Source organism: Cydia amplana, chromosome 16, assembly GCF_948474715.1.
Source record: "Cydia amplana chromosome 16, ilCydAmpl1.1, whole genome shotgun sequence".
Taxonomy (NCBI): Eukaryota; Metazoa; Arthropoda; class Insecta; order Lepidoptera; family Tortricidae; genus Cydia; species Cydia amplana.
In genome coordinates, this window is record NC_086084.1 from 10166835 (window position 1) to 10187369 (window position 20535).

The 20535-nt window shown below is 39.4% G+C and overlaps 3 protein-coding genes across 3 annotated transcripts; 1 reads left to right on the top strand and 2 right to left on the bottom strand.

Moving 5' to 3' along the window:
- Positions 1-334: 334 nt before the first annotated feature.
- Positions 335-866, bottom strand: LOC134655201 (small ribosomal subunit protein mS37). The gene has a single exon (XM_063510651.1). It carries the CDS (start codon positions 791-793, stop codon positions 416-418), a length of 378 nt encoding a protein of 125 aa, XP_063366721.1. The 5' UTR covers positions 794-866; the 3' UTR covers positions 335-415.
- A 2396-nt stretch (positions 867-3262) lies between these two features.
- On the top strand, positions 3263-6435 carry LOC134655202 (uncharacterized). The gene is made up of 2 exons (XM_063510652.1): positions 3263-3377; positions 5888-6435. The coding sequence occupies exon 2, from the start codon at positions 5895-5897 to the stop codon at positions 6285-6287; it is 393 nt and encodes a 130-aa protein (XP_063366722.1). The 5' UTR covers positions 3263-3377; positions 5888-5894; the 3' UTR covers positions 6288-6435.
- A 2729-nt stretch (positions 6436-9164) lies between these two features.
- On the bottom strand, positions 9165-19788 carry LOC134655354 (calphotin-like). The gene is made up of 3 exons (XM_063510804.1): positions 19778-19788; positions 18884-19538; positions 9165-9995 (listed from the first exon to the last, which is right to left on the bottom strand). Exons 2-3 carry the CDS (start codon positions 19529-19531, stop codon positions 9198-9200), a joined length of 1446 nt encoding a protein of 481 aa, XP_063366874.1. The 5' UTR covers positions 19532-19538; positions 19778-19788; the 3' UTR covers positions 9165-9197.
- Between the last annotated feature and the right edge of the window lie 747 nt (positions 19789-20535).

A 20535-nucleotide genomic window follows, 5' to 3' on the forward strand; every position in this document is an offset into this window, starting at 1 on the left:
TTTATTGATCACCTAATAAAAGTAAGGAGGCCGTGAGGGCATATTCTATGACGTAAGGCGGCGTGCCTTTCATAAAATAATTGTTCGCCGTCACAGCCAAAAGTTTTCGAATATGGAATACGCAACAAAATGGTTAAATAGCTGATTTCATAGAGTTTCAATCAAACTCCAGATGTATTGCGGCAATATCTCGGGTCAGGAGCATAAGGAAAAATATGCTCAATTTATCAGCTAGATTCTAAAACAAAAACGATAGGGCAATAAGCCAGGGGTTACAGTTGGATTGCCATTAGTGGGGTAAGTATGTAGTAGCAATAATGTAAAAGGAAAAACATTTTTAATTAAAATCTATATTCACATTAACTAGCACTTATAGCTCTTGAGTGTCCATCAGAAATCACATAAGTTATTAATACTAATTCTTCTTAGGAGGAAAGGCTTTCAGCAACTGGTTCATTTGTCTATGCGTCAGTTTTGTTTCTCCTGGTACCAAAATACCTTTCTTGCCGTGCTCCCTTTGGCTGGACATTCTCTGATTATAATCTTTGTAACATCCCTGGAACTCCGTGATTTCCTTTAAGCACTGTTGCTGGTCGAACTCGTTTTTCTTAAAGCACGCGAACATAACAGCCAACTCTTGCATACAAGCAGCTTCTTTTAACTTATCGCTTTTCCCTGAAACAGTTTTCTTCAGTTCCAATGGCAGAAGCATTTGAAATGGAACTGGTTCTCTTTGGTACCTCCTAGCACTTTTGCCAGTGGGCGCAGTAAAAAGGACAGGACTCAGCCGCATTTTGAGGCAATTTTATTTAATGAGAAGATAAAATACGAATATAAATACACAGCGAAAGAAAATATTAGAAACAGGGGATATTGTAGGTTATGTCTTATGTCACAAAAATTTGACATTGACGTTTATGTTGCGATTATTACGTTCAGAAATAATGAATTGAAACGATTATTTTAATTCAATCGATTAACCTAACGTATAGTTGGTCAAACCAAATTTGTCAGTAAATAAGAACAAAAAAAACTATACTCAGCGTTTCTTTTGGGTGCTGTGGGGTAAGACAAAGACATTCTCTATGTGTATATTATTATTATACTTGGTCAACCAGATCTTGACAGTAGAAAAAGGCGGCAAATTTGAAAAATGTAGGCGCGAAGGGATATCGTCCCATAGAAAATTTGAATTTCGCGCCTTTTTTTACTAACAAGATTTGGTTGACCAGCTATATTATATTATATTGTTTAATACACTAGCAGCTGAAAGCTGATGCGTGTATATCACTGCACTTGTTTTTTTTAACGATTAATGTTAATTTTTTATGTTATGTTATGTTTATGTTATGTTATGTATATGAAATGAGACAGTCTTTAGACAAACTTATAGCAAATAAGGTTGTTAGAAAGGAGGGATACCATTTTTTGTCAGCCTTTCATGAAACGCCACCCCTAGGCCTAGATCAACCATACTTGTTAAGGCCCCAGTACACAATGGGCCATCGCCGGCCACTCCAAGGGACGCATTTATGCGTTACAGGGAGCAAGTGATATTGCTAGCTCAAAGATCTAGTTGACCAAGTATATGTACAATGATAGGTACTTACTAAAGGTAACTAAAGGCCGGGGTCATATTGTGATGGACTGGTAACTACGGAACCCTACACTGAGCATGGCCCGGCATGCTCTTGGCCGGTTTAGGTTTTAATAAACCTAGTTAGTTTATTTTACTGCAAACATTGTTGACTACCTAAACAAAAACAACTGTTCAGTATGCACGTAAATACCAACGATTTAATCTTAATCTAGCAAAATAAATATTAAACTATCAAGCTTTATTGCGGAAGGTAGTAAATTTTGATAAAATAACTTTATTAAATTTATGACGCCCTATAAAGTAATAATTAAATCGAAGACATCGCTTCTCAATTTTATTTTTATTTATCCTGATATATATCTGAAGAAATGTTAACTAGGTACTTACGTCACGTGTCTCGCCAATCCATAACATTCTATACGATGTTCGTCCTCATTGTATAATAAATATTGTATTTCAATTATTTATTAATGTTAAGTAAATAATATACCCCACGATCACTATTGATAAGTAATGCCTTATGTCTTCTTTTGCATTATGTAAGAGATAATAATAATACCTACTGCATAGATAAATAAACTAAACTAAAGATTTTTTATCTTATATTTTAAGATATAGGTATATATATATTAGCGTAGCTTGAGCGTTGCGAGGGTTAGACAAAATTTGCCCCCGAGTGAAACACAAAAATTTTCACCACACCAACCCAAAGCAAATATTAAATGTATGTATCCAAATGAATGTTATTAAATATTTATTATCCAAAATCATCATTTAAAAGTCAATTCTACCAGCAAACGTAAAAATACAACTCAAAATTTGCATTTCATTACTTTGCCTCACATGTGAATAAAATGCAACTTTGCTATCAGTTTTTGAATTGCAAAGTACCTAAGCCTTTCCGAGCTGGTATGGTGAAAAGTATTTTCATGGTAAACGGGTCATTCTACTTTTTCATGACCATTTATCTATATTGCCAGAAAAAAGTATGATAGATATGGGACTTGTCTTGTGTATAAAAATTGTATTCTCCTAAATTGTACCTAAAGCAAATCGTAGGGATTTGTTCACTAGAATTCTTATACATATTGATTAATGTAAAAATATGGTAAAGCAGTGGTAAATGCCGTATTTGAGGATGAGTCTACTCTATGGCTACTGTCTACTAAATGAGGTGATGGTATTGGTAGTGCAGTACGGTTACCATCAGTTTGTCACTGACATAAACGCCGTCGAGAACGTAATTTACTTTCTATACATCCCGTTTGCACTAATATGCGAGTGCGAGCGAGATGTATAGAAAGTAAATTACTTTCTCGACGGCGTTTATGTCAGTGACAAACTGATGGTAACCGTACAGTTGGGCAGGTGTGAGCACTATAGGCAGCCATGCAGTTCTACAGATTCGTCATAATTGCATACTACCTGTTACGACGTGACGAGAGGTAGGTATAATTTGGACTGGTGAACCTAATCTACCTAATCAATCGCTTTAATAATCTAATCCGCTCTATACTTATTCTAAGTCTTTAATGTAAGTACCTATATTACTTTATGACGGATTGTGACTGTGTGGAATTAGGAAACTGTCGCTACGTATCGATTAACTAGTTTCAGTTTGTCGTTTATGTGTGGGTAATACCTACCTAAAATTAATCACATTTTTTTATCAAAGCTTTAGTCGTATCATTTCAATACAAATCGATGATAAATAAACATATAAAAGCCTTTCAAAATTTGAGAAAAGCATAGTCAGTTTGCTGATACCGGCTTTAACGTAAGTATTAAGAAAGTCAAAAAAAAGTCAAAAATATCTTTATTCATGTAGGCCTAGCAACAAGCACTTATGAATCGTAACATACTTATAAATTATCTTAAGCTAATTATCAGAGCAATTTATTGATGTTATTATTCCATAATAATATTGGATTATTATACAAATCAAATTTAACACAAATTTAAGAATTTCACAAAAGGATCGTCAAACATGAAAAAAAAATTGTATAAAAAATACTAGTCTAGAATGTTTCTAGAATAAAATCTAAATGTCAAATAAATAAATAAAAAACACAAAAGAAGTACAAACATCGGAATATTCGGAATATCAATTTCCTCATCATTAATCAAATATACCTAATATATAAATAATCATTTCGAATAACAATTAATCCCACGTTGTTTTATCATTCATGTAGTCTTGTGTGGTATAATACGCTTTAGATATAAGTTTACGCTTTACATAATTCTTAAATTTATTAATAGATAATTCAGTAATATGGTTTGGAAGTTTATTATAAAATCTCACACAATTACCCATGAATGATTTTTTAATTTTATGGAGCCGAGTGAAGGGCACTGCGAGCTTATGTTTATTTCTAGTATTAATATTATGAATTTCACAATTTTTTCTAAAATTTACAATATTTTTATGTACATACAGAATATTCTCATAAATGTATTGACAGTGCACTGTCATTATGTCAATTTCCTTAAATTTATCTCTAAGTGAGTCTCTATGGTTCATTTTGTATATTGCTCGAATAGCCCTCTTCTGCAGAACAAAAATGGTATTTATCTCTGAAGCACCACCCCATAGTAAAATACCATATGCCATAATGCTATGGAAGTAACTAAAATATACTAATCGAGCTGTTTTCACATCAGTTAACTGACGGATTTTGCTCACTGCAAAAGCTGCAGAACTCAGTCTATTCGAAAGAGTAGCAATATGGGGACCCCACTGGAGTTTAGAATCTAAAGTTATACCAAGAAAAACTGTACTATCAACTAATTCCAATTCCTCATCCTTCACAATGACACTTGTTTGCACATGCCTAACGTTACTACTAGTGACAAACTTAATACATTTAGTCTTTTTCTCATTTAACAATAAATTATTAACATTGAACCAATTTACTACTTTTGAAATAGCATCGTTTACATCATTGTAAGCTTGTTGCTGTCGTTTGACTTTGAAAATAAGTGAGGTGTCGTCTGCAAACAACACTATATCATGGTGGGTCTTTACAAGGAATGGCAAGTCATTTATGTAGATAAGGAACAGGAAAGGCCCCAATATTGACCCCTGCGGTACACCCATAGAGACCAATGACCCCGGTGATCGCTGTCCACTCACATCGACCCTTTGTATTCTACCATTTAAGTAGGACTTAAGTAAATTCAGTGCCGATCCTCTAACTCCATAATAATGAAGTTTCCTGATTAATGTTTCATGACAAACGCAGTCGAAGGCCTTAGACAAATCACAGAAGATACCTAAAGCATCTCGTGACTCCTCCCAGGCATCGAAAATATGCTTAATTAGCTCAACACCAGCATCGGTTGTTGAGCGACCCCGCGTAAAACCAAACTGCTTATTATGCATTAAATTATTAACGTTAAAATGTCGTACTAATTGAGAAAGAACTAATTTTTCAAAAATCTTGCTAAATGTTGGTAGCACAGATATCGGTCTAAAGTTAGTGGGGTCAGAGCTGCTACCAGATTTAAATAAAGGAGTTACTTTACTATGTTTCATTAAATCAGGAAACTCGCCGCAATCAACACTGTTGTTAAATATAACTACCAAGTCAGGCGCTACAATTTCTACTAAGGATTTGACAGCATGGACAGAGACTCCCCAGAGGTCATTAGTTTTTTTGACATTAATTGATTTAAACGCCTTTATTACATCTGAGGTAGAAACATGTTCAAAATGAAGGTCTCCACAACACTCTGGAGCGTTATGTTTTAATAATGTAACAGCAGATGAGGGTGATGAATTTAAATCCTTAGTTGTGGATACTGGTACCTCGGTGAAAAATTTTTCAAATTCTGTAGCTACTTCTAAATTGGAATCTATAATTTTGTTATCAATATTTAGTTTAAGTTCTTTAATTGTGTGTTTCGAGCGACCAGTCTCCACATTTATTACTTTCCAGGTTGCTTTAATAATGTCGGAACTACTTTTTATTTTCTGACTTAGATAATTTCGCTTAGCTATATGACAATCTACTTTAAACTTCTTCGAATATTCCTTGACATGTTCTTTAAATTCATCACTCTGATTAAACCGCCGTTCCTCATACAAGGCATACAGTTCACGTCTTCGTTGATGTAAGTCCGCAGTAGCCCACTTACTAAAAAATATTCGGTTGCCTTGTATTTACTGAGTATTTGACACTTGTCTAGAACATTAAAAAAATTTAGAATTGGAACTATGATATCTTACCTCCAAAGGACCTTGTGGTCGCGGTCAATCATCCAATCAATCATTCGTGATTCCAGCTCCATCATGAAATACCTGATCGTCCTCTCCGTGATCGCCGCCGTGGCGTCGGCCGACTTCCTGAAGCCCTCGGCCCTCCCCGTCCACGTGCAGGAGCTTGAGGAGGTGATCGCCGCCATCAACAGCCCCAGCACTGACCCCGCCACCGCCGCCGCGTTGGAGCAGATGCTCCTGCAGACCCTCGGCATCTCATCTCTACCCGAGTCTCCCATCTCCGTAGGCCCCGCCATCGTCGAGGAGACTCCCTACTTGGACCCGGTGCCCGTGAAGCCCGAGTACCCCGTGGCCGTGCAGCCCGAGTCCCCTGCTCTCGTACCCGCTCCCATCGTCGACGCCACCCCCGCTGACGTTGCCGCCGCCTCCCCCCTGGTCCAGATCATCCTGAACATCGCCAACTAAGCTCAAAGCAACTACCAGTCAAAAGTTGCGCTTATAAAATGTTCAATTAGCATGAGGGGTAATTTTTAAACTAAGATTAAGATGTAATGAATTGTATTCTAGAAAATGTTTGAACATGAGGTACAATAAATTTATTTCTTAACTTAAATTAACTTTTAATTTGGTCATTCAAGCAAACCAATTTGTAAAAACAAGTGTCATCGAACATTTATGTCTGGATCGGAGCAAATTGCCAGTGACAGACGGATAGACAGACATGCAAAGTGATATACACAAGTGGTCCTGATACAGATGGTCTAAGTTCTTTTTTTTCTTTATGGGTCTTAATGGTAATCAGGGTCAGGGGTTGACGATACAATAGGGCCATTTAGGTTCCGTTTCCCCTTATAATTTCGTCATGTCCGTCCGACAGTTTGTCCGTCCGCGGCTTTTTTAGCTCACTCGCCACTGGCCGTTAGTGCTAGAAATTCTGACAATCTGACATAAGTACCTACCTACGTAGGTATTAGAAATCAATAACGCGAAAATAACGAAATGGTAAAATACCCAGGGCCAGGTGTTCAAAATGATCTTGACGGGACTTTATTGTTAAGAGATTAAGAGCGCGTCAAGGTAATTTTGAACACCTCACCCGCTTAGCAACTTCTGCTGCTGACTGTATTGTATGGTTAGGATGTGCGAGCAATAGGAGTATAATCAATTCAAAACCCAAGTTAATATGAGGGTTCAAAAAAAACTACGAAGCGCTTCGAGAAAAGTTAGGAAGTCTTCGCTTGGCTCGTCTTAGCGGGGCTCTACCGTACCCCAAGATTGTTAAATTCATATATTTTGTATCAAAAACTGACGTACCGTAGCTATATATAATTGGGCCAATATCCAATGATAATAGAAGCAAATAGGTACAATCATCACCTGCATAATATGTTACATAATGAAGGCCGCAAAAATATCTGACACGATCTTATTTGTAAAGCTATAAGAGCGGGTCACATATTTTTGCGGCCTTTGAAGAGTAACTGCAGGAGACTGTACCTATGAGTCTCAAGAGTTACCTACTTAAATAATTATTTTTACAAAACGGAACCTTTATTTATAGGATCACTCGTGCGTCTGTCTGTCTGTCCGTCTTTCACCCTCACAGCCTAGTTTCTCCGAAACTACTGGACCAATTAGTTAAAATTTGGTACACATACCTATGTAAGTTTGTGACCCAAAGACAGGACAAAGGACATGTAACGTAAACAAATGAATTTTAAACGTGGGGGGTAAATGAGAAAATTAAGAAATAAAGTTTTCACCACACCAGCTCGAAAAGGCTTAGGCACTTTGCAATTCAAAAACTGATAGCAAAGTTGCATTTTGTCCACATGTGAGGCAAAGTAATCAAATGCAAAATTTGAGTTGTTTTCTTATGTTGGCTGATAGAATTGACTTTTACATTTTACATGATGTTTCTGAATGACAACATTAATTTTAAATCGATTTGCTTTGATTTTGTTTGATATTTTACAGTTATTATTTTCCTTGTGTTGGTGTGGTGAAAATTTTTGTGTTTTACTCGGTGGCAAATTTTGTTTAACCCTCGTGCCTGGAAACCATTCAACCACCAAAGATTCCATTTTTCGAATTCAATTAAGGAATCTTTCGATTGCTCGGGTGTCAATTAATGCACGAGAGGTTAAACAAAAACTTTGCCCCCTAATAGTAAAACAAATAACTATTTTAAAACTAGTTTTTTGTGTTATTATTGTGTAGTTTATTGTGTTACATAATATGTCAAATAAAAGAACTCATTGCGAGAATCTCAACATTTACAATCGACTCTCAATTTAATTACAGAAACTCTTTCTCACTTATGCATGACTCAGAATTTTCCTTTACTACCCTCGTATTCATAATTAGAAATAAGAGTAAACTGACAGGTTACGGGCGTGTTTGTTTAAATCTTACACTATAAGTACCTACCTATGTATGACTTAAGAGTTATCCGGCCGTAAATATATACTGTTATTTACCTAATCGAAATATATTTTGAAGCTGCTGTCAGTTTAAGAATGACTCACGCTAGACCGGGCCGTGCCTGGGCCGTGGCGTCCGACATGTAATTTTCTATGACGGTTGATCGGTGATCGCGTGGTGCATTCCATAGAAATCGGTCCTTAAAGGATGACTCACGCCAGACCGGGCTGGGGCCAAGCCGCCTTACCTTACTAAAGTAAGGTAATTTTGTTTTTTCTATAGCCTATTTCTTGTCCTACTGCTGAGCAAAGGCCTCCCCATTCTTCCGTTACTCATCACGGTTTGTTGCATGTTCCCGCCAGTCGCTGCAAAAAGCGTCAAGGTCATCCCGCCATCTCTTTTTTGGTCTGCCTCTGCCCCGGCTAATCTGCGGTGTCCATTCGGTAGCTAACTTGGCCCACCGATCCGGGTGCATACGGCAAATGTGTCCTACCCAATTCCACTTAAGCTTAGCGGTCTTAACTCTTAACACCCACATCTACTATACCAGTTCTGGAGCGCAGTTCGGTGTTCCTAACCCGGTTATGCGAACTCCTAGTATGCTGCGCTGCGCTCCATTGCTCGCTGGCAAATCTAGAGTCGGGACTTCTGGGCTTCCGTTAATGACCAAGTTTGGTCGCCGTAGGTTAGGATAGGCAGAATACACATGTCGACGAGTTTGCGTTTTAGTGCTAGTGGTAGGTTGCCCTTCATTAACGCCTTCATGGACCAGAAGCTTTTCCAGGCGTTTTCGATGCGTGTACCGATTTCTTTAGACTGCCTGTTATCGAAGGATGCTATAAAGTAGGTAATATTGCGATGAAAAACATCTGAGCTTTGAAATAGAGTTTATTTATATTAATTCATTATTTTCATTCATAAATGTCATATAAACTTATTTTAGTTTAAAGTTTAAACACGGGGAGCGCTGACCACCTGGGGGATGATATTAGCGGGCACCTCGACCGAGGACAGGGAGCCGCTCGCGCCGAAGATGAAGTTCAGCATCACGTTGATGATCTGGCTGCCTTCAGCGGCCTCGGCTTCAGGTGCTGGGACCTCGACGACCTCGGCGGGCGTAGCCGCAACTTCCACGGGGGTAGGATTAGGCACTACCTCAGCGGGGGAAGGCTCAGGAAGAACAACAGGCGCAGGCACTACCTCAGCGGGAGCAGGCTCAGGGAGTACGACAGGCTCAGGCACAACAGGCGCAGGCACTACCTCAGCGGGGGCAGGCGCAGGAAGCACAACAGGCTCAGGAACTACCTCAGCTGGGGCAGGGGCAGGCAGCACAACAGGCTCAGGAATGGGGTTTGCCTCAACGGGCGCTGGCACGGGCATGGGGTTGACAGAGACAATGTCAATGGGGTTGATCTCTGGGTGCTCCACCACAACGGGTGCTGGCGCGGGGTTGACAGAGATAATGTCAATGGGGTTAATCTCGGGCTGGTCCACGACGATCACAGGCGTGGGGAGTAGAGCCTCATCCACAACTAAGACAGGCTCGGCTTCAATAACAGGCTCGTTGACAGTCCCGGGGGCCACGGCTTCGTTGTTGATCATGTTGACGATGATTTCGACGAGGGGGATGTTGAGGACGCTGCCAGACACGCCGCTGGCGCCGATCTCCATGGTCTGGGAAGAAGTGGGAGCGCCGTGAGCGAAGGCCGCGAGGGCCACAACAGTCAGAAGGAGTTTCATGGTTTCTGATTATTTCTGAAATTAAAAAAAAAATTAAAGCACTACAAACTATGTATTGAGAAAAAATGGAACTAGTGCTATAAAGTGAAAGAAAATAATTAAGGCAATGAAACGAATGCATGCCCATTTTATCCTTAAAACGGGTTATGTTTTAGATTAGACATGATTCATATGAATCTACCTTTAAGTCACATACCTAATAAACTCTATTTACATCAATTTAAATCTTAGATCTGCAGAGGGAATATATAGGTAGGTATATAGGTAGTCGGATTTGTTTTGTAAATATTATATTGAAAGCACAATGGTGAACCATTAGGAATTGGTATAGGTACTTTATGTGCATAAGTTATTACTTAAGTTTAACTAAATACATATTAGAAAGCACACTAAAATGTAATTGCAAATGTATGTAATTAATAAAATTTGATTAAAATAACTCACCTGTCGTGTGCTCCAACAAAGAAGCATATGCCCACATTGTCCATAAAATAGACTTATATATTTAGATTAATTACATGACACACTGAAAATAAAATGTCACAAGTAACATTGACGTTTGTAGGCACATATGGCATTATTCTCTAAAGTATTTTTTATCTTGGATTTTCATAAATATACATAATCTCACTGTTTAGTTCTGGATTAATTAATCGGTTTCTCAATAATCTTGTTTATTTTATATGTACCTATTTATATTGACTATAGCGTAGTAGGTAGGTATCTATAGTTTTTAAGCGACAGTATTTTGCTTGCGGTTTTGCTTGAGCACCTAAAAAACCTACGAGCTTTAGAAACAAAAAACTATTAAGGTTGCTAAAAAAATAACATTCTCACTGAAAATTTTTTGTATGTTAACAGGGGCAGGGACAGTGACATTCAGTGACTGAAGATGACTAACAGAAATCTACCAAAACTTTAGTTCCAGTGTCCTTGTACCCAATGCCGTCTTTACCATAAGGGCACACGGGGCCCGTGCCCAGGGCCCCCATCGTCAGGGGGCCCCGAAGGACAATAAATTTCTCTCATATTTATATCCTCAAAACATTTTTGTCAGCCACGGATACAGTGATAAACTTAGTCAACAACATTGACATATTTGACAAAAATAGGAAACATGTAGTTCCACGTTTTCTTGTTGGGTTGTACTATTATGTTAATAATATATTTCAGTTCGCATTCTAATTTAGTAAACTACACCATCTAGCGATCACCCATGCAAACTACTCCGATTCTAAAGTCAAGTTGCACAGTCTAAACAAGGCCTAAAAAAAAGTTGTTGGCATTGTCTATGGTTGGGAATCCCCGGATGATATACGTGTATTAAACTTTCAGTCTGACAGAAGTTGGGAAGTCAATGATTTAGTTTCGTTTAATATACATTGTGTAAGATAATAGAAGTTTTGATTTGTTCGTATAAACAGTATTTCATTATGTCGAAAAGAACATATTTAAGTGGAGCACAAAAAAGAAAAAAAGTTATAACTCAAAAAGAAGTATTGGAGAAACTTCCTAAGCTTACTTCATTTTTTACGGTTGAAGAAACAAGTAAGCTGAGAGACTCTTCATCCTCATCACCTCAAGATAAAAATACCCCTGAATATCAACTGGAAAAAGAGGTTACGCTTACGTGTGACGAAGATGACAAGCACATATCAATATCAGATGCTGAACCCTCGACTTCAAGCAACTGTGAGTTAATAACTGCAAGCATGGAGGATGTATCTGTATCTCCTGACCTTAGTGACCCTGGTACGTACTGTGACGATATTTTAACGGAAGAAGTCCGTGATATTTGGATACGAAAAGGGCCAGAGTTTTTCCAAAATAAAAATTGTGATTTTTCTGAAACTTCTGCAAGTTTTGCAGATTCAAGTGGTAAAACAAAAACTAGATGCTTGACTAAAAATATTTTTACCCGTAAATTGACGAATGGCGAGTCTTTAGAAAGAAAATGGCTCCTTTATTCGCCTTCAAAAAAATCTGTATACTGTTTTTGTTGCCGTCTATTTAATACCACTGCTGGTACTGGAACTGGACAAAACTTGAGTTCTCCAAATGGATATAAAGATTGGAAGCATATAAGTAACTTATTGATGGAGCATGAGAACAGTTTACAGCACAGGCAATTTATGATGAATTATGTTGCAAGAGTGAAAACTACTGGACGAATTGATAGTGAGTTGCTATCCCAATACAATACAGAAATTAACTATTGGAAGAATGTGCTTAGAAGGATTGTTGCAGTGGTGAAATTTTTATCTTCAAGAGGTCTTGCATTTCGTGGTGATAATGAGATATTGGGATCGCAAAATAATGGCAATTATTTAGGATGCTTAGAATTGATTAGCGAATTTGACCCATTTCTTGCTGATCACATACAAAACTACGGAAATCGTGGAAAGGGGAGCAAATCATATTTATCTGCAAATATTTGTAATGAATTTATTAATTTAATGGGACAGCGAGTTTTAATGACAATTGTAAAAGAACTTAAATCAGCAAAATACTACTCTATTAGCGTGGATTCTACGCCAGATCTGTCTCACGTTGACCAACTCACTTTCATCGTTAGGTACGTAAAAGACGGAGAGCCTATTGAGAGATTTATGCAATTTTTCCCTATAAATGAACATAGTGGGCAATATATAGCAGATACTATTTTAAACTTCTTTGAAAGCCTTGATATTCCTATAAAAGATTGTCGCGGGCAGAGCTATGACAATGCGTCAAATATGTCTGGAAAATACTCCGGTGTACAGTCAAGAATAAAAGAAGTTTGCGAATTTGCAATATACGCTCCATGTGCGGCACATTCGCTAAATTTAGTGGGTGTTCAGGCTGTTGAGTGTGTTACTGAAGCAGTAGCATTCTTTCAATTTGTGCAAACATTGTACAATTTTTTCTCAGCTTCGACCAAACGATGGAAAATTTTGACAGAGCATTTAGGTGCAAATAGAGTCCTGCAGTCTCTTTCGGAAACTAGGTGGTCTGCACGTGCCAATGCCATTAATGCTTTGAAACATGGTTATTTAAATATTTCTGAAGCATTGTCCTCAATCGCAAGTGACAGAAATCAACCAGGAGACACGAGAAACGAAGCCCAAAGCCTAGCAAAAAAAATGGATAAATTTGAGATTCTTCTTCTAACGGAAATTTGAAATGATCTTTTAGGAATTATGAATAAAACGAGTCTAAGTTTACAGAATAGCACTATAACCATGGACGTTGTAACAAAACTTTACGAATCGTTGATCAGTTATGTCAATGACGCACGCAATAATTTTGATCAGTATGAAACGGCTGCTAAAGAAAAAAACCCTGACGCTGACTACAAAGATAAATTTGAAAGAATAAGAATTCGCAGCACACGAATCACTTTTTTTGAAGGATCATCAGAGACTACACAGTTGAGAGGCAAGGAAAAGTTTCGTGTAGATACTTTCATTCCCATTATTGACACGTTAATAACACATTTAAAAATACGTTCGGCAGCATACCAAGAAATCGGTAATCGATTTAGTTTTCTTTGTCAGTTGACAAAAATCGAATCTGGCGAGTTGACCAAAAAATGCAAAGAATTTGCAGAATTTTATCATGAAGATATTAATGCATATGAGTTCAAAACAGAATGTTTTCATTTAAGTCAATATTTAAAAAACACAGCAATGCAATCAGCGGATTTAAATATCTCTACCTTACATAAACTAATAAAGTCAGATAAATTAGAAGAAACTTTTCCCAACGTTGAAATTGCTGCAAGAATGTTCCTTTGCCTAATGGTTACCAATTGCAGTGGAGAGCGGTCATTTTCGCGGCTTAAGAGAATAAAAAATGAATTGCGAACAACAATGTTACAAGAACGACTAACTAACTTGTCAATTATGTGCATAGAAAATGACATCCTTCAAAAAATGGACTTTGAGGGTATAATAGAAGATTTTGCTCAACAGAAATCGCGAAGGACACCATTATCGCAAGCGTACCATCAAAAAGAATAGTGCAGCAGCCTACTAATATTATTAATGACACATTATATTGTATATTTGATTACCAATAATACGAGGGGTGTTCAAAATATTCTCGGTATGAGAATGAAAACAAACAAGTACGAAAAGTTTGATATTTTTATTTTTCAATATACTCCCCCCCTATGTTCATACACTTAAAAGATCGATCAATTATTTTTTTTAATCCCTCGTAAAAATATTTTTTATCTTTCGTGTAAAAATGCTCCTCCACTGCCGCCTTCAATGCTTCATCGTCAGAAAATTTATTTCCACGCAGATCCTTTTTAAGATTGGGGAGCAAAAAGAAGTCGCTGGGGGCTAAGTCCGGACTATACGGTGGGTGAGTAACAGTTTTAAACCCACATTCAACAATAGCTGCCTTGGCAATATGAGCAGTATGGACGGGGGCGTTGTCATGCAGAAGCAGAATACCTTTGGTTAACTTTCCTCGCCTCTTTTCTTTAATTACATCCTTTAATTGACGTAGAATGTTAGCGTAGTACTGTCCTGTGATATTTACACCTTTTTCTTTATAATCGATTAGTAATACTCCTTCACAATCCCAAAATATCGTGGCCATGACCTTGCCAGCTGAAGGGATGACCTTGAACTTCTTGGGATGAGCTGAACCCTTAATGTGCCACTGCATGGACTCTTGTTTACTCTCTGGGTCATAATGATAAACCCAGGTTTCATCTCCAGTAACTATTCTTTGCAGCACCTCATCAGGATTTTCACCGCACAGGTCAATAAAATCGGAACAACAAGCTACACGCATGTCTTTTTGAAGCCGAGTCAGCATTCGCGGAACCCATCTTGCACTTACTTTTGACATATTAAGATGGTCATGTATAATATCATGTACGGTACCAATAGAGAGATTGGTTACTTGTGCTATAGATTTTACCTTCACTCGACCATCTTCCAATATAAGTTTTTCCACTTTATCAATATTTTCTTGTGAAGTAGCTACTACAGGCCGGCCAGGTCTAGGGTCATCTTCAATACTCTCCCTTCCGCGTTTAAACTCGCTTGACCACTTTTGAATGGTAGATAAAGAAGGAGCAGACTCACGGTAAACACAATCCATTTCCTCTTTTATGGTTTTTTGATTTTTACCCTGTTTTGTCAAGAATTTTATCACGCATCGATGTTCTAATTTAGTTAACATTGTCAATTCGCACATGATGTTCATGTTTGTTCAGCAATTGCAGAAAAACAAAAGACCATCTCGGTTCGAATTATACTTTTTTTTAATGTCAATGAATAAACCTTAGCGGCCAGTAACGAAAGAAATTTTAGAAGAGGTCGTAAGATATCAATACCGAGAATATTTTGAACGCCCCTCGTAAATATTAAATCATAGTAGAAAAAAGTTAATATAATTAGTTTTCTTTACTTTCCAAAGGGGCCCCAAATTTATGTGTGCCCAGGGGCCCCAGCATAGTTAAAGACGGCCCTGCTTGTACCTACTATTAGGAACTGACAAAGGGAGTCCACAAGAGCTTGCTTACAGGGAGCAGCTCGCGACAAGCTGCCCTGCACGTGCCTGCGTTTGTGAAAACTATAAGTCTACCACTTATTCCAGGCGGTTAGTAAAGAAAAAGAAGAGTACCTAGTAATAATTATTACTTAAACTAGCGACCCGCCCTGGCTTCGCACGGGTGGGCAAATTATACATAAGCCTTAAATCTATTAAAAAAACCGCATCAAAATCCGTTGCGTAGTTTTAAAGATCTAAGCATACATAGGGACAGACAGCGGAGCGACTTTGTTTTATACTAAAGCCTTTATCAATAAGACATGTCGGCTCTGTTGGGTTGGGCCTCTATAATACAGAATTTCAACGAGTATTACTAAACAACGACATCAAAAAACTGTACACGATTTGCGCAGTTTTAGACAGGGGTTCCGCCAATATTGACTGAAAAACCCCAATATCCGTTACTGCATAATCCCTATCTTGAAATAGTTGCGCCCTCTTGTCTCGAGTCCGGACACATTCCATTAGGAAGTGATGTACATCCTCGACAGAGTCGCAGATATCGCAGTTGGGCGACTCTGCTTTCCTCATCTGGCGGTCTAGCATGAGTTGCGTTCTCGCGCGCGACTCCATACATCTGGCGCGACTTCAAGTATGGACTCGCGCGCGAGAACGCAAGTTGTGCTAGACCGACAGATGAGCGAACATATTTAATGGAATGTGACCAGACCGAAGCCTGTGAGCACGTACAATTTTCGCCCGGTCTAAGTCAGCCACTTCCCACCAAGGTATCCGAGGAGGCTCACATAGTTTAATCTTGTGTACAAACAGTCAAACATACATTTCTAATAACATATTAATATGACGTAGTAAATTAGTAATATGAATTATCTTTAGCCATACCTAAATATTTCTAAGTCGCGTGTATCCTATAAATATAGCATCATTTACTGACATATTTCCTACACATTGTCTGTACAGGCGGCCTAGCCACGGTGACGATCGTTTGCGCTTCGCCATCGAATCGCTTTGTGTCTCTCTATCACTCTTCCATATTAGTGCGACAGTGACAGTTGCGTTTCGATCGCTACGGTGCGTAAGCGATTGGCACGTTGGCGATGCGGCCAGCGCGGCGGCGGTGCGCATTCTAATAGCTGGTTTAAACTCTCGCGCGAGCCACGAGACGAGCCGCGAGCCGCGCCACGAGACGAGAGTAAGCGGTGGGCTCGCGGCTCGTCTCGTGGCTCGCAAGCTCGTCGAGCTAATATAATTTAAACACTAACGGCACGGCATAAGGTTTATAACCGAATGACAAGCCGAACGCGAGTGTAAACGGTGGACTCGCGTCTCGTGGCGCGGCTCGTCTCGTGGCTCGCGCGAGAGTTTAAATCGGCTATAAGCGCGAGATACCTACTTTTATAGATACCATAGCTTATCCTTTTGTCAGACGTCCCTGTGATTCTTTATTATTGCTCTTATGTACAGTCACCACACCGGATTGTGACCCCATTTAGGGTCCTAGCTAAATTGCTTGTTCCAATATTACTTACGCTATGGAATCGGAGCGTGACTGTACCTATCATTTTAACGTAATATTTTCCTGTACTTTCTTGGAACGGTAAAAGCCGTTGGTTGCGTCTTCGGGATTTTTTCTATCGAGCGAAAGTTGTTTAATCAGGTTTCGAATCGATGAAGTTAATACTTACTAGAAAAAGGCCTCAATATGTTTTGGCAACAGTACTATAAGCGCTACGATTTTTCAAAAACTGCTGGCTGAAGAAGGCACCTGAGAGAGCTTATAAGATCTTTCAGGGGGCCTAATAAGAGAGCACAGAGGGCAGCGCTGTATATAGGCAAAGAGAATTCTTGTCTCTGATATAGGTAAGTAATATGCTCTACCGCACCATTTGTGTCGAAATTAGGCGGTTGTTACATTGAGAATATTGAGATAAAATAATATGAAACTGACTTTCCCCGCATTCCCCATTTGACCCGCCAGTTCACATCCGCATCCGGTAATTCATATTCATTTCCATTGATGATCAATGAGGCTGACGTAAGCAAGACCCGAGTGACTTTACTAGCTAGGAATAGTCTCGGAGGGCGGGCGGAGGTTATCGCTGTAGCTGATCTGACTGATGCTCCGTAATGTATTAATTATCATAACTGCATTACTTTATGTATTTGACAGCATTTTTACTGTGTGACGATAATATTTTCTTCATAGGTATTTTTATATACTTGAGAATGATTAAAATATTACCCAATATCTATTATCGATGTTAAGCAATAAATTGTTATCTATCTAGGTATGTAGATATCCCACAAGCTACTAAGATACAACGAACAGTAACTTTGCATCAACTTTTACGTGACAAAGTTCCACAATAAGTTCTTGTATTTTATTATTTCAGCAGCTCATTTTGAAAAATATCCAGAGTAATAAATAGGTACCTACTACCTTGATATCTAATATGGAGGTCGAAACATAGTAATTAATTTCACGTAAAATGTAAGTAAAAAAAAACAACGGGTTGCACTCCGGGAGTGCCGACAGAAGTGAAAACTTAATGACTAGTCCAAAATGTCTGCAGCGCTATGTATAATTGACCCATCCTCCTTTCTATTGAAAAACTTTAGTTCCGAAATTGCTGGTCAGTGAGCTTGTTTAAAAGTCGAAATTCATTGTTTAAAATTATTGTAGTTAGAAATTGTAGTTACCTTGCAGACCTCGCATCTAAATATATTTGGTCATGGTATTTTGAGCTTTATTCACCAGTACTCGAGTTCACTTTTCTTAGCGATTTTATCAAGATGTAGTTTTATTGAATTATATTTGAGTGATCTATAAAGTTAGAATGTAACTGTGAGATCCTCGTATTTCAGCCCGTACAAGATTAGAACCTTTTTCATGTAATGTCATTGAGTTTTTCTTTATTGATTTAAATGACATCTAAATGAGTGGCCATCTAAATCTTACGGTCACGTGATCGCCTTACGCTGTCTCGAGTTTATCATTTTTCCCCCACCTCAAAAAGTGCCCAGCGCCGCTAAAGAAGTTTTCGCTTCAAAAATGTCTAGAGTCTGTTTGTCATGTCATGTCAACCCTCCGTAAAATATAGGTAAATCCATAAGAGCTGGCGCGAGATTTGTACTGAACACTGTCGACATTAGAATATCCGCGCCAGCTTTCGTGAAACGATATCTCATAAACGCTGAATAGGTATGCGAGGAAATGTAGATAGGAGTCCGTAGGAAATAACAAAAGAATATAAATATCTCTGTCACTGATTTTAATTAAGCTAATCCGAAGTTATGCGTCTAATAAATAACCTAAACCTGACAGTAGATGTCAAAGCGAACAAATCCTCTTAAAATCCAGTATTGTTCAGTTTCATCATTTAGTTGAGGTCGATGGGGATGTTGACGACGGGTATGGGGATGATGGGGCTGCCGATCTGAATGGATTCTGCCTCGGGCGTGGGCGCGGGGAGCACGTCCACCACCTGCACGGGCTCGGGGGCGGAGTCCACGACCACCACGGGGGTGGGCACGACGGTCTCCTCGTTCACGGCCTCCTCGACGACCTGCACGGGCTGGACGTCAATGACGGGGGTCTCGACGGGAGCGGGGGCCACGGGCGCGGCGCCAGAGCTGGCCTGGTTGATGTTCAGGATGATCTGAACTAAGGGAGCGGCGGCATCAGCGGCGGCGGCGGGAGTGGGGTTGATGATAGGAGCGGGCACGAGAGCGGGGGATTCAGGCTGCACGGCGCTCACGGCACCGCCATCAGGAAGAGGGAAGTCGATGACAGGGAGCTCGACTTGGACCGGAGACGGCTCTTCAACGAAGATGGGCTCAGGCTGGGGGAAGAATTCAGCCATCAGATCAGCCAGTTGCTGTTCGAGCAGCGCGGCGGTGGCGGGGTCGGTGCTGGGGCTCTGAATGGCGGCGACGATGGCTTCCAGCTCGGCCATGTTGGAGTCCAAGGGCTTTTGGAGCCCAGCGCAGGCTACAGCCACGACGGCAGCGAATACGATGGCGAATTTCATCTTGATTCTGGAAAGAAATCTTTTTGTAATTAATCAGTTCACTAAAAACAAGTCGTAAGTAAGTGAAAAGAATAATGTGCAAAAAAAATGTAAAAATAGTGTGCTAGAACAAAAAAGTGTTACTTTGATCCCTCCTAGCAGGGGGGAAAAGTGCCACTTTGATCCCTCCTAGCAGGGAAGAAAAAGCTCTTTTCTGAATTCTCTGGTGTGAAAAAACAATTTATTGCAATAAGGCGAGATACTTACAGCTCAATTTTGATCAATTGATGCCGGTTTGTCACCGTCTGTCACAATTTATATGTTTCTTGCCAAATTAGTTTACAATCGCAACTGATAAATAAATTGAATTTATTACTATTTTTATTAACTAAAATTAAACTTTTATTGCAGATGCATGAATATGTTTATGTATGTTTGAGTAGATTTGGTATTCTTAAAACCTAGCCCTATAAGCCCCGGCGTACTTTAATAAATACAAATAAATAAATCCTTCGTCCGTCCGGCTTCTTGTTCCGAAAAAGTTTAATTATAGTAACTAGTACCTCCCTACCGCTACCTTATTGTCGAATACTTTTCTCTCATTCATCACGGTTGCGTCCTCAGCTATTAGACACCTACTGCTTCGGAGGCCAGAGTCCTGTATTTCATACCTTGAATATTTTGGTTGAAAGCGTAGTTATTAGCTTGTGAGCTCCTTACCCCAAGGGAGGAAAAGCCGTCGCCAGAGACGTACTTACCCGTTGCCGTTGCACTGTGCAGCAGGTACACAGAGTAAGTGTAAAGGATGACTCACGCTAGACCGGGCCGTGCCCGGGCCGAGGCATCCGACAAGTCATTTTCTATGACCGCTGATCGGTGATCACGTGGTGCTTTCCATAGAAAACGAAGCGCAGGAAGCTCCGGCCCGGCCTAGCGTGAGTCATGCTTAAGGCCTGAGTAGACGCTCGAAGCGGAGCGTTCGGCGGGGCGTGCAGTGTGGCGTCGGGCTCACAAGTGATTTGAGC